Genomic DNA, 14,240 nt, shown 5'->3' on the forward strand with positions numbered 1-14,240 from the left:
AAGAAATGAGAAAAGGAGACAATGTAAGCGAGCCTAAAGTGCAGTTTTAATAATTGTTTCAATGCCAGTGTTAATTGCTAACTACATTATTTTATAATTACAATGATAAAGCAATCCTAACGTATCAGTATAAAGAGTCTAGAGCAAAATCTTCATGCAATGCATTTGTACCATGATTTGACAGATAATAACCCCAACTACAGAAAATCCAAACGTATTCCCCTGACTTTCAATGGCATCATTAATGCCAAGCACCACCCAACCCACCCCACCATCAACATCCATGGGGTCACCTTTAACCAGAAGCTTAAATGCCAGGTATATGGTGCAAGAACAGATCAGAGGTACTTTGTGGTTAAGTGTTTCAGTGAATCTACCATACAAAGAGTTGACGTTTCGAGTCCTCATGACCCTTCAACAGAACTTTTGAAGGGACATGACGACTTCAACCAGTTTTGTTGAAGGGTCATGAGGACTCGAAACGTCAACTCTTTTCTTCTTCGCCGATGCTGCCAGACCTGCTGAGTTTTTCCAGGTAATTCTGTTTTTGTTTTGGATTTCCAGCATCCACAGTTTTTTGTTTTTATCTACCATACAAAATTTAAATCAGGAGTGTTCACCTGGTTAATACAGCTGCATCAACTGAAAAAGTTCAACACAATCCAGCACAAACTAATTCCTGCCACTGAACTCAACACCTGCCATCAGCACACTGTAATTGTAGTATTATCTAAAAGATGCACTTCAACAGCACATCAAGAGTGTTTCATCAGCAAATATTACCACACAAAATCATAAGAGCGTAATGAGTATGCCATTAGCAGCAAGCTCCCTTCCATCACACACGTCCAAGCTTGGACATATATTGCTGTTTCTTCCTTGTTGCTGAGTCAAAATCCTACCATTCCCCATTTAACTGCTATTTCAAATACATATTCTAGTATATAAATCCTACACTAAAGGCTCTCCAAAATACCAACCTTCAAAGAAAACAGTGCTCAATCTTTAATCCACTGCATGAAGATATGCTTACCTTCACTATAGACTTCTATTATAAATGGTTCAAGCTTCAGATTTCCTGTTTTCTTTGTATAGTCTTATGGTGAACAACAGGACTTGTATCTACCTTTAGCAGACCCAACCCTCTACTAGGCCTATACGAGGCGAGCTACTCAACATTCCTGGAGTTGTCCAGTAATTGCCAAAGACACACTTACAGAGCACTTTCTCCACATGCTCTCCCTGCACTGCCAGAATAACATGACAGCTTTAGCTGCACCCAATTGGAATTTCCAGCCTTATATATCCCACAACCTCCAGTATATCCTCTTAACATTCAGCACTAAAAATTACAGAGCATTTTACAATGTTGTTCTCCATAAAAAATAAACTGCATTTGTTTCAAAAATTGCAAAACAAACTAAATAAACAAAAAAAATTGTCCGACTGCTTTTAAAATGTGAATTTAGATCGTCACCATCAAAATACAGCCTTTGCTTTCCAAAATAATTGAGTTTTCTATTCAGAATTTAAATGAACATTCTGTTGCCGGTGATGTTCTTCAAATATTAATAAATGATTTTTTGTAATGTTCTGCCTGGTATTAGCATTACCTGGATGAATGTAGAATGGTTTAGGCTTTCAAGCACTCACCTGTTTTGGCTCCTTCAACTTGCTCTGATGCCATCGCTCTCGTTTCCGTTGTTTTCTTTTCAAATTTTTAAGTTTGTTTCTCTGTCTTTTACTCAGTGTTCTTTCACTTAGAGTGGAGAATAAGGGAACGCATGGTGCTGAATCGTTACAAGGGTTGCTTGTGCCTGCATCACGTCCCTCCTCCCACTCCTCTATGTCACTTGCTTCAGTACTCGAATCAGGTGACCAACCTCGGACAGTGGCAGAAACATTGACAACTTTGCTTCTGCAATGTCTTAGCACAGATGGCCCAGGACCTAAATCCTCTTGCACTTCTTCTACGAGACTATTATTGAACGATTGAGAACATGACACAAAATCAGACTCTCGACTGTATGGCCTCTGAAAGGCAGGACTGTTGGATTCTTCAGATACAGGTAGCTGTAGGTTAGCACCTTCTGCCAATGGAAACTGTCTAGGGCTTGCAATCTCACCAATGTGATGCATTATAATTCCACAAGATGAAGATCGCGGGCACAATCCATGTATGCTTGAAAAACTAACAGCTGCATCCTTTGAGTTTGTGCTGCTAAAATCCAGACTGTGAGATTTTTTATGAAAACCTATCATTGTACATCTGGCTCTCAGAGGCTGTGAAGCAGAAGACCATGGCTGTGGATAAGCTGCTTTGAAGTTAAATTCATTGCTGTCAACTTCTACCATTCCTCGACTGCCTGATCTTGCCTCCAGGCAAAGTGCTTCAGTTATTCTTTCACGATCCATCTTTCTTGAATGATGTAAAAATTCTTTATGCCTGTGGAGAGACATGATGTTTTCTGTCCCACGCTCCATGTTCTCCACAGTTTCTAATTTGTACACGTACCGTACTTTCTGTAGAGATTTCACCTTTGCAGGCTCAATTATTCTGATTAAACGTGGTGCTTCATAGTCAGTACGGCTCTTACAAATATGTACAGTCACTGCTTGCCCACAAGGGCACTTAGCATTGCTGACAAAGTTAAAATCCCCCAGGCGGGCCCCACAGTGCAGGCAGTTCAGCTTCCCAATTGTCCACCATGACTATGGAGAAGAAATAGACAACAATCTGGTTATTTTAACAAAAAAAAGCGGGAAATAGGCCACATAAACTCTTTCATTCAATTCACAAGGTCAGCTTTTCTTTTCTATGTGTAATGTGGAATCTAGCACAGCACAGAAAAGTCCACATAACAGTGAGGCCGAGACACCTGATGTAGCAGATTGTGTTGTTTTACAATACATAACATAGCAGCAGATTTTACAAATACAGTTGTCAGTTATATTAGAATTATTCGGTAGTGCCTGAAAATTCCAAACCATTTCATGTCAAATGAAAAAAAATGTACAAAGCCGCCTTTAACAATGAATAAGCAAGTGGCTTTATGAATACAAAGAAATATCCACATGTATGTCACTGAGACCAGACTGTAAGAGTACATGCAGTGTAAGCTTTCAACAAGATCCCAAAACAAAATCCCTAACCTACAAATAATAAAAACTCAATTGATTTGCAGCCCAAAAATACACATTAATTAAAATGCTGTAGAGATGCTCCACAGATGGAAAAAGCATTTAAACTCTTAGAAAATTGTTATTTGGTGAAAATAAATACTGTTATCTTCCATCCATTTTATGCCTGTAGAAAAATCTTTATTTATTTAAAAATGGCACCAATTACATCCTGATCACAGTGGGTGGATATTTGTCACAATACTTAATTTGGTACAGCAAGGTTCACTAAATTGATCCCTGGGATGAGGGGGTTGTCCTATGTTGAGATGCTCAGCAAGCTGGTCTATTTTCTCTGAAGTTTAGAAGAATGAGAGGCACTCTCATTGAAACATACAAAATTCTGAAGGGGCTTGATAGGATCGATGCTGAGAGATTGTTTCTGCTGGTCAGGGAATCTAAAACACGGAGGCACAATCTCAGGATAAGGGGCCAATTGTTTAGGACTAAGATGAGAGGAAATTACTTCACCCAAAGCGTTGTGAATCTTTAGAATTCTCTGCCCCAGAGGGCAGTGGATGCTCCATCATCGAATACATTTAAGGCTGGAATAGATAGATTTTTGGTCTCTCAGGGAATCAAGCAATATGGGAAGCAGGCAGGGAAGTGGAGCTGAAGCTCAAGGTCAGTCATGATTTTATTGAATGGTGGAGCAGGCCGACGGTACACATATGGTCTGCTCCTGCTCCTATTTCTTGTGTTGTGTTTTCATGTTAAAGTATTCTAATTTGCACCGTCTCCAGCCTAAATAGAGATAATGTTGTACAGGTTTGTGTCCTCAGCTATATTGCAGAAATTTGTGAAGACTTGCTCAATATAGTCAATTTTGTGGAATTAAATAATCCTATGAAAGTTCTGAGTATTAAAACTTTAATGGAAAAGAAGTACAAATGCTCGGTATTGTTGATGTAAGAAAATTCAAAAATCTGCGGTCTGTAAATTACCTTTAAAAAGGCAAATTAAATCCCTCAATTGTTATTGAAGGGACTCTGTCACTGTGCTATGGAGGGAGAATGATTACAAGATTCATTGAAAAATTATATCTGAATATAACATCTAAAATACTTACAAAGGAGATAGGAGAAATCATAGCCACTCACAAAAGGATCAAAATCAAGAGGCCACAGATTTAAAATAATTGACATTAAAAACAAAAGCAATATACGAAAAAAAAATTCATGCAGCAAGTGGTTAAAGGTCTGAATTGCACTGCCTGAAAGTGTCGTGGAGACAGGTTCAACTGAAGCATTCAAAATGGAGGATTTGCAGGGTTACAGGAGAAGGCAGGTGAAGGGCACCAAATGAATTGCTCATTCGGAGAGCCGGTGCAGACACAATGGATTGAATAACCTCCTCTGCACTGTCACAATTCTGTGATTCTATGAAATAAATATAATATATATATGTTTCTCAATATGAGAAATACTTCCTTTTACAAAGTAGAAGCCTTTTCAAGAGCAAATATATACCCACTTAAAATAGATAATCATGACAACAAAACTTATGAATTATATTTGCATCCTCTTATTAGAAGAAAGTCAGGGAGAGACCCCTGCACCAAATCTGCATTAATCCCAACCTGGTTGGTTCTTTATGCAAACGAATTCTCAGCAGGAATCGCCCCAGCAATGTGGGGCCTGCTGCTGCTGGAAAGCAAAATTCATCACCAGGTGAAAAGCAATACTTAAATGGGTTGGAAGGGCCCCAAAGATTTTTTTTTTTACATTTCTGAAAGAATTCTCCATAAGCCACAGGACTTCACTGATAAGGTATGGAGACCATACATGGGAGACAAGTACTATTGCACCATCCCTCCAATAGGCTGGTCAGCAGAATTGCAGCTGTTACCCAAGAGCCTTTTGCTGCTCCCTGACTGCCAGTCCCTTTGGGTGATGGTGGAATGAAAGGTTATCAGTTGTTTTAATGAGCCGACCACTCCGCTATCATGTGTGGGGGATAAGGGAGTAAATAACCCAACTTGAATGAAGGATGGACATAAGGGATTTAGGCTTGTGCTGACAGTAGGTGGTAGCTCCCCATATCTCATTTGCCTGATGTTTGCTCCTTGAGAGAGGGGGTGAGGCAACTTGTAAACTTAAATTCCTCCACACCTTTGTGTTCAGTTTTTTTGGTGGGAGGGGGGCTTTCTCAAGAATCACAAGGTTCACGCCTGCTTCCAGAGGCAAGCAGAGTAAAATTTCTACAGTAGCCTGAAATCACCCCATGATATACAAACACATTAAATGTGCAATGCTGGTGGGCTAGGGGTTGGGTAACCATATAAAGTCCACTGGCCCCCAAACCGTGAACAAGTTTGTTGGGAGAGTTCAAAAAGTCAGAAACTCAACAGATCTGGGTTCTACCCCAAATTGAATCTCTTTCCTTGTCACAATCATGCCACAGTTCACCCCTCCCCACCCAAAAATAACAGAATGTTTAACTTTATCAGTTTTCAAAATAATGTGGAAAATTGCGTAACTTGACTCTACAACACATATAACCCATGTTAATTCGACTCTTTCTCCAAATGTAGTACAGGTATGCAGGAACAACTTGTGACCCTCTGATGAAAAATTGAGTTACTAGATCCATTTGCGTAACTCAACAGCACACAGCTTACACATTTGGCAAAGCCGTTCTTGTGACCTAACTATTGAAATAAGATTTTAAAATGGAATTTCACTGGTGTATTGCAAACTAAGTCACTGCAATCAAAGGCAAAACAGAAGTTTGGACTCACTTTTGCTCTGTATGGTGACCACCTAGTCCACCTGTTATGCAAAGGGTTTGGAAAGTTCCAAAACAACCACCATAGTTATAAATCTCCTACAGTACTCGGGTAAGGTGGCAAATGAATAAAAAAAGACATCTTAAGCATATGATTCAAAGGTAAACTGCCTTTTTAATGTAGCCGAAATAAAAATTAGGCCTTCTCAAACCAGAACTGTACAGTTAATAATTTCAAGTATTTACATTAATGAGTTCCTCAATATAACACAGCAAAACTTCAGTAGTTAAGAAAAATAATTCTAAACTGCTACTGAAATTAGTACTCAGTGGAAAGTTAATGAAAGAACCTATATTGTTAAAAGACAAAACTGGAGTAAAGGCTAAGAGTCCCTCTCCTATTATCAAAGTAAACATAGCAACAAAAGACAGATCCAAGAATAGTAAAATTGGTACTTAGTATTTACTTCATAAAATATGCAATTTAATCAGTTTGGTTGTATCCTGCTGATGCATCAATGTCTTCTTCTAATCCATTTTCATTGTTACAAGTTACAAACTTTTTTATATTTAGACATTTAAAAAGCACTAATCATGCAAGATCTTTACTACTGATGCATTTTACTTACTTGTTTCCATCCCATTTTTGCAAGATATTTTTTCCCCACTGCTTTATGCTTCCCTACTATTCCCTGAACTGAGGAGCTTGGCAAATAATTTGTTCATTAGTCATTGCTTAAGTGAATCAACCTTACTGAGTTTGGAATACCCTCCAGTTTTTCTCTCCTCTTTGTTGGGTAAAATACTCACCCATTCCCTTTTCCATATGTTATGCTTGTAGAGTTTACCCATAAATGAGATCGGAAAAGATGTAGTGAGATACTGTATTTAATTCTATCCCTATGTAGTGTACAATATGTAGTGGGTCACCTTCACTCAGTGATTCCCCTGAAAGGCCGTGTAATAGTGCAACATGTCAATGCTAATTGCCCTTAGGGACTAAGTCTACTACATAGCATGGGAAAAGGCTTGGCCTAAATAGCCAAGTGGTTATGGTACTGGGCTTGTAACCCCAAGATCAAGAGTTCAAATCTCACAATGGCAAACTATGAAACAACGTAACTTCATGCTTGGCCTAAATAGCCAAGTGGTTATGGTACTGGCCTAAATGGCCAAGTGGTTATGGTACTGGGTTTATAACCCCCAAGATCAAGAGTTCAAATCTCACACTGACAAACTATGAAACAATGTAACTTCATCTGAAACAGATGGAAATGGGTTTGTACTCGGAAGAGTTGTTAATCGTTTTACTCGGAAGAGTTACGTAGCATGGGACTTGAGTCAAATGTAGGCCAGATTGCTAAGTATGGAGCAAGCCAGTTCATCAGATCAACTGAATTCAATTCTACAAATTGCAGTGCTGAGGTTTGAATTTACCATTTCTAAATTGCTAGACGAGTACTCTACATCATTCCCTTTATTTAATTAGTTTTCATTGACTTACTAACCCTTCTGGTATTGAATAATGATACTTAACATGAAGCTGAAATAAACAGTACTTCACAAATTATTTTTCCCTGCCCCATTCCAAGTTAGACAACACATTCATAATAGAGATAAAAACAAAAACAAAAAAACTGCGGATGCTGGAAATCCAAAACAAAAACAGAATTACCTGGAAAAACTCAGCAGGTCTGGCAGCATCGACGGAGAAGAAGAGTTGACGTTTCGAGTCCTCATGACCCTTCGACAGAACTAGGTGAATCCAAGAAAGGGGTGAAATATAAGCTGGTTTAAGGTGGGGGGGGAGAGTGCGGTTTGGGTGGGGGGAGAGAAGTGGAGGGGGTTGGTGTGGTTGTAGGGACAAACAAGCAGTGATAGAAGTAGATCATCAAAAGATGTCACAGGCAACAGAACAAAAGAACACATAGGTGTTAAAGTTGGGGATATTATCTAAACGAATGTGCTAATTAAGAATGGATGGTAGGGCACTCAAGGTATAGCTCCAGTGGGGGTGGGGGGAGCATAAAAGATTTAAAAATATTTAAAAATAATGGAAATAGGTGGGAAAAGAAAAATCTATATAAATTATTGGAAGAAACAAAAGGAAGGGGGAAGAAACAGAAAGGGGGTGGGGATGGAGGAGGGAGCTCAAGACCTAATGTTGTTGAATTCAATATTCAGTCCGGAAGGCAGTAAAGTGCCTAGTCAGAAGATGAGGTGTTGTTCCTCCAGTTTGCGTTGGGCTTCACTGGAACAATGCAACAAGCCAAGGACAGACATGTGGGCAAGAGAGCAGGGTGGAGTGTTAAAATGGCAAGCGACAGGGAGGTTTGGGTCATTCTTGCGGACAGACCGCAGGTGTTCTGCAAAGTGGTCGCCCAGTTTACGTTTGGTCTCTCCAATGTAGAGGAGACCATATTGGGAGCAACAAATGCAGTAGACTAAGTTGGGGGAAATGCAATTGAAATGCTGCTTCACTTGAAAGGAGTGTTTGGGCCCTTGGACGGTGAGGAGAGAGGAAGTGAAGGGGCAGGAGTTACATATTTTGCGTGGGCATGGGGTGGTGCCAAAGGAGGGGGTTGAGGAGGAGGGGGCGATGGAGGAGTGGACCAGGGTGTCCCGGAGGGAACGATCCCTACGGAATGCTGATAGGGGGGTGAAGGGAAGATGTGTTTGGTGGTGGCATCATACTGGAGTTGGCGGAAATGGCGGAGGATGATCCTTTGAATGCGGAGGCTGGTGGGGTAATAAGTGAGGACAAGGGGGACCCTATTATGTTTCTGGGAGGGAGGAGAAGGCGTGAGGGCGGATGCGCGGGAAATGGGCTGGACACGGATACTTTAGGTCTTGAGCTCCCTCCTCCATCCCCACCCCCTTTGTTTCTTCCCCCTTCCTTTTGTTTTTTCCAATAAATTATTTAGATTTTTCTTTTCCCACCTATTTCCATTATTTTTAAATATTTTTAAATCTTTTATGCTCCGCCCACCCCCACTAGAGCTATACCTTGAGTGCCCTACCATCCATTCTTAATTAGCACATTCGTTTAGATAATATCTCCAACTTTAACACCTATGTGTTCTTTTGTTCTGTTGCCTGTGACATCTTTTGATGATCTGCTTCTATCCCTGCTTGTTTGTCCCTACAACCACACCAACCCCCTCCACTTCTCTCCCCCCACCCAAACCCCACCCCCCACACCACACACACCTTAAACCAGCTTATATTTCATCCCTTTCTTGGATTCACCTAGTTCTGTCGAAGGGTCATGAAGACTCGAAACGTCAACGCTTTTCTTCTCCGCCGATGCTGCCAGACCTGCTGAGTTTTTCCAGGTAATTCCGTTTTTGTAACACATTCATAATGTTCTGTTTAGAGAGGAAGAGTATCATTGTAGTCTGCAGACTTTTACTGAAGGTTTAGGTGATTTATCATTCAGAAGTACACTCAGCATCATAGGAAGAAATTCTTCTCCAGGATACTATGTTTTCCTCACCAATGCAAAACAGGATACACTAAGAGTACAACTATACTACAGGTGGCTGAATTATCCATCGTCAACAGCAGTACTTTATTATACCACCTGGCTGTAATTGTGACTACTGATCCAGGAAAGAGCTCTATAGTCACAAAGTAAAGTTGCGCTCTTGGTATTTAAAATCTAACACTCTCAAATTCCATAGGTCAATGATCGGTTGCTGTGTTTCAGTTTGGAAGGCTGCACCAACTATTGTCATATAGGGCAGCCTTGTATATCTTGTGTAGCATTACCTGTTTGACAACAATATACTTATCTTTTCAGTACATATAAATGCAGCTTTTGCTATGATACCTATTGCTTGGAATGTTGAGTTGATGTAAATCAATGTTTGCCAATAGCGAAGGTTATGGATGAGGCATGATGTAATAATTTAGCTGTAGAATAAGAAGTAAAACCATCACTACACAATTAGAATTAGAAGACATCTAAAACTGAGCTCAGTAATAGTAAAGTGAAGTCTCCTACAGTCTCCCCATCTGAGAGTGTGTCGTCTGGAAGTATCATTCCCTCTTATAAAATATAAGCAAAACTTCTGTCTAGAGCTTTAATTACTGACGTAGAGACACAGCTCCAGGTTTGTGTCTCTTGCAGTATTAACACTGTTCAATAGACTCTATGAGCATTTTCCAAACCCTGACCAGCCAATGAACCTATACTCTACATGATATTAAATGAAGCATTATGAGAATGTCATTCTTTCCCTTGGAGTGATGCAAGTATAGCACAACTATAATGTGGCTACAAAGCATCTTAAAAATGTAGCTCATACATTTGAGTAAAAATGTCAGTCAAGACTATAAAACAACCTGAACCCATGTAATTAACATTGCAACATTGTGGTTCGTAAAACACTGGTTTAACAAGATGCCATAGTATGGTGGAAAAAGTAGCATGTAATTCAGAAACATTTTTCAGTTATTAGCTTATATCAAATCTCTGTTAGTGTCAAACAATCAAAATATTAGAAAAAAGAAAAACGCTAAACCCAGTTTTTTGATGACGGGTTGCACCCAAAACAATAACCACACCTTCAAAAGGTGACCAATTATGTACTTCCAGAATTCCCTATTTTTAAATTCAGTGGTCTTTACCTTCTCTATTTCTTTTGTTATCCAAGAAGGAAGAGCCTCTAACTTCACATGCCAAACCATGCAGTTGCTTTGCCCGACAGATTCCTCAGCAGCATTCTAAAATAAAGGATAATTACATTTGTAAAGTAAATAAAACTTCCCAAGGCCCTACACAAAAACGGGATGAAACCAACACCAAGTGTGAGCTAGAAGAATTAGTGAAACATGCAAGGCCAGATTTTGCCACCAAGGCAGGAAACAGGAGACCAGCCTGTTTTTACATCAAAAATCCACCTCCAGTGGAAAACTGACTGAAGTTTGAATTTTCATGGGGACGAGCCCTTAACTGATAATTAGACAGGGAACTTGTCTCCATAAGGCTATTGGAGGCAGGAATGGAGCCAGGTTTCAAACACCCGAGACAGCCATCATTAAGGCTGCTGGTTGTCCTGAGTGAATGTGTTTGTGCCAAAGACTGCCACTGCACCACAGGGAAGCGAGCTGTCACAGAGGAGCTGAAGGCCGGGCACTCATGAGGGAGAGGAGGGATGTCTTCTTCCCAGACCGTGGCAGGCTTATCATACAGTAGAGGCACCTCTGTGTCAGCATCATCTCCCAATGCCTCCAAATCCTACCCCTCTATTACCCACCTGCTCCTCCCACTATGAGCTGTCCCCTTCCAGGGCCTTACTATCCACAAGGTCCACACTCCTCTAGAGGGCCAAGTTATGGAGAGTGCGGTAGATAACTACATTGACCGCAACCCTTGCAGGAGGGTATTTCAGGGCATCACCTAACAGGTCTAGGTACCAGACCCAGTATCCTCTGAGCCTGCAATAGCCATCAGTTGTGAATCTGATGTATTGTCCAGCCTTGGTGAAGAATCTGTCAAGTGGGTGATGTACCAGTGTGCAGCTGCCAATGAGACGCTGCAGAGGTCTGCACTGACGAGGGCACAGATGTCTCTGACGACCTTTCTAGAGCATTGCCGTCTCCTTTGGTTCTCAGTCATCTCCAGGAAGCTTCGCTTCTGCCTGTAGATCCTGCACTCAGGGTACTGTATCCTTCTCCTTCCTCTTGTCCCTCCCTTCTGACCTCCTGATTCCTGGTGCTCTACCCTTTTCGTGCAGACAGCTGTTCCTCATCACCAATGGCCTTGATTTCTGAGGCTGCAGCACCCATTTTCAGTTATAGTCTTACTGGTGCTCAGGTGGAATCCAAACAGCCTTGCCCTCTGCTCAGATGTCCACATGATGCCAGGAAAATGACAATTCTTTAAACAGCAAAGTTCTTAATAATGGCTCCTCCCATGATCTTTGATAGGTTTCTGTCACTTTTACATGAAAGAGGTAAAGATTTTAACTTATGAAAAGCATGAACGCTTATCTTTTTAAACTTTTCTAGTATCCATGGTTTGCCCCCAACACAGTCCTCGCCTGAGGGAGACAGCTACTGAAAGCCAACTACCCCGGAAAGATTTCAGGAGGTTACAGAGTCAGGATTTTAACAAGCCCTCAACTACTTTTGGCCTGTTTAGAAGCACATGCGAATTCAGAGGCCCACTTCCCACCAACCTTCCACCCTTAGGAAAATCAGCAACACTGGAAACAAAGGCCACACAATGTTGCTGCTATTTTTTCAGGCTCTCCCCACCCACCCCCCCCTCCCCCACCTCCATCCCAGTCTGAATCAGGGGGTGAAAATCCAGCCCTCAGTCTGATTTGAATGTTGCAATGCTGAGACTGTTGAACAAACTATTTGCTTTCTCCTCATCATTAAAGAAAATACTGTGGATGCTGGAAAGCTGAAATAAAAACATAAAATGCTGCAAAAACTCTGCAGGTCTGGCAACATCTGTGGAAAGAGAAACAGAGTTAATGTCTTGAGTCCAAGACGACTCTTCTTGGGAAGAGAGTTTGAATAATCTGTTGTATTTCTCCTGAACTCAATTTTCCTTCCATTAAAAACTCACCAGCAACAGTTATATTATTTATTTTGGAGCAGTTGAAAACCTGTGACAAAAGTAACAGCTACAAAGCAAGTTGCTAAATACAATCTGTATTCCACAATTAAAGGAGCCTGCACATTTGTAACAGAATTATTAAAGGTGTACTCTACAGGTGATTTCGAAGGCTGCATCCCATGGGAAGGGGACAAACTACCAGCATCCAATACAAATCTTCTGCATTTCCGGCATCGTAGAAATCCTTCCATTATGTGAACATCCATTGGATCCTCATTTTTCTGTATGAGAATTAGCACAAAAAAATTACAAACAAGTTGCAGAATAACAGACATTAGAAATCATCGTGTAGAAACTAGTTAAAATTGAACTTTCTTGCAACACATGCAACAAAGCAATTCAAAAAATTCATTCTGATTAAAGCATACACATCTGAAATACTTGTAAATATATTTTCCATTACAGGCTGATAATTATATGAAAAGCCCAACATTAGAGTTAGTGAGAGGTTCCCAACAATAACTTGTATTTGTTTAATGCGTTTAACATTATAAAATGCCCCAAGAGACTTCACAGGAGCATTATGAAGCAAAAAGGGCACCGAGCCACACAAGGTGATATTAGGGCAAAAAATAAAAACAAAAAAACTGCGGATGCTGGAAATCCAAAACAAAAACAGAATTACCTGGAAAAACTCAGCAGGTCTGGCAGCATCGGCGGAGAAGAAAAGAGTTGACGTTTCGAGTCCTCATGACCCTTCGACAGAACTTGAGTTCGAGTCCAGGAAAGAGCTGAAATATAAGCTGGTTTAAGGTGTGTGTGTGGGGGGGCGGAGAGATAGAGAGACAGAGAGGTGGAGGGGGGGGTGTGGTTGTAGGGACAAACAAGCAGTGATAGAAGCAGATCATCAAAAGATGTCAACGACAATAGTACAATAGAACACATAGGTGTTAAAGTTAAAGTTGGTGATATTATCTAAACGTATGTGCTAATTAAGAATGGATGGTAGGGCACTCAAGGTATAGCTCTAGTGGGGTTTTTTTTTATATAATGGAAATAGGTGGGAAAAGGAAAATCTTTATAACTTATTGGAAAAAAAAAGGAAGGGGGAAACAGAAAGGGGGTGGGGATGGGGGACGGAGCTCACGACCTAAAGTTGTTGAATTCAATATTCAGTCCGGAAGGCTGTAAAGTCCCTAGTCGGAAGATGAGGTGTTGTTCCTCCACCTCTCTGTCTCTCTATCTCTCCGCCCCCCACACACACACCTTAAACCAGCTTATATTTCAGCTCTTTCCTGGACTCGAACTCAAGCTCTGTCGAAGGGTCATGAGGACTCGAAACGTCAACTCTTTTCTTCTCCGCCGATGCTGCCAGACCTGCTGAGTTTTTCCAGGTAATTCTGTGATATTAGGGCAGATGGTCAAAAGTTTGGTCAAACAGGTAGGTTTTAAAGCAGCCGATGGTGGAGCAATTAAAATTGGGAGTGCTGAAAACACCAGAATTAGACGAGCACAGATATCTCGGAAAGTTGTAGAGCTGGAGGAGATTACAGAGATAGGGAGGGGTGAGGCCACAAGGGTCTTGAAAACAAGGATCAGAATTCTAAAATTGAAGTGCTGCTAAACTGGGAGCCAACGTAGGTCAGCGAGTACAGGGGTAATGGGTGAACAGGATTTGGCACGAGTAAGGACAGAGCCATCATGCTGAGCGAAGATGACAAATCAATTTGCTCACAGCAAACTTGAGATCCATATCTTG

General features: G+C 40.9%; 1 protein-coding gene across 4 annotated transcripts in view; it reads right to left on the reverse strand.

The window, feature by feature from the left end:
- Nucleotides 1–14,240, reverse strand: part of rnf180a (ring finger protein 180a) — a 178,329-nt gene that overhangs the window by 144,765 nt on the left and 19,324 nt on the right. For all 4 annotated transcript variants that reach the window (XM_041190691.1, XM_041190687.1, XM_041190686.1 and 1 more), the window contains 3 exons: nucleotides 12,637–12,762; nucleotides 10,540–10,635; nucleotides 1,654–2,712 (listed from right to left, as the gene is read on the reverse strand). In XM_041190691.1, the coding sequence (XP_041046625.1) occupies nucleotides 1,654–2,712; nucleotides 10,540–10,635; nucleotides 12,637–12,747 (1,266 nt within the window). In that variant the 5' untranslated portion in view covers nucleotides 12,748–12,762. The remainder of the gene's footprint in view (nucleotides 1–1,653; nucleotides 2,713–10,539; nucleotides 10,636–12,636; nucleotides 12,763–14,240) is intronic.

Source organism: Carcharodon carcharias, chromosome 1 (assembly GCF_017639515.1).
Source record: "Carcharodon carcharias isolate sCarCar2 chromosome 1, sCarCar2.pri, whole genome shotgun sequence".
In the NCBI taxonomy this organism is placed as follows: domain Eukaryota; kingdom Metazoa; phylum Chordata; class Chondrichthyes; order Lamniformes; family Lamnidae; genus Carcharodon; species Carcharodon carcharias.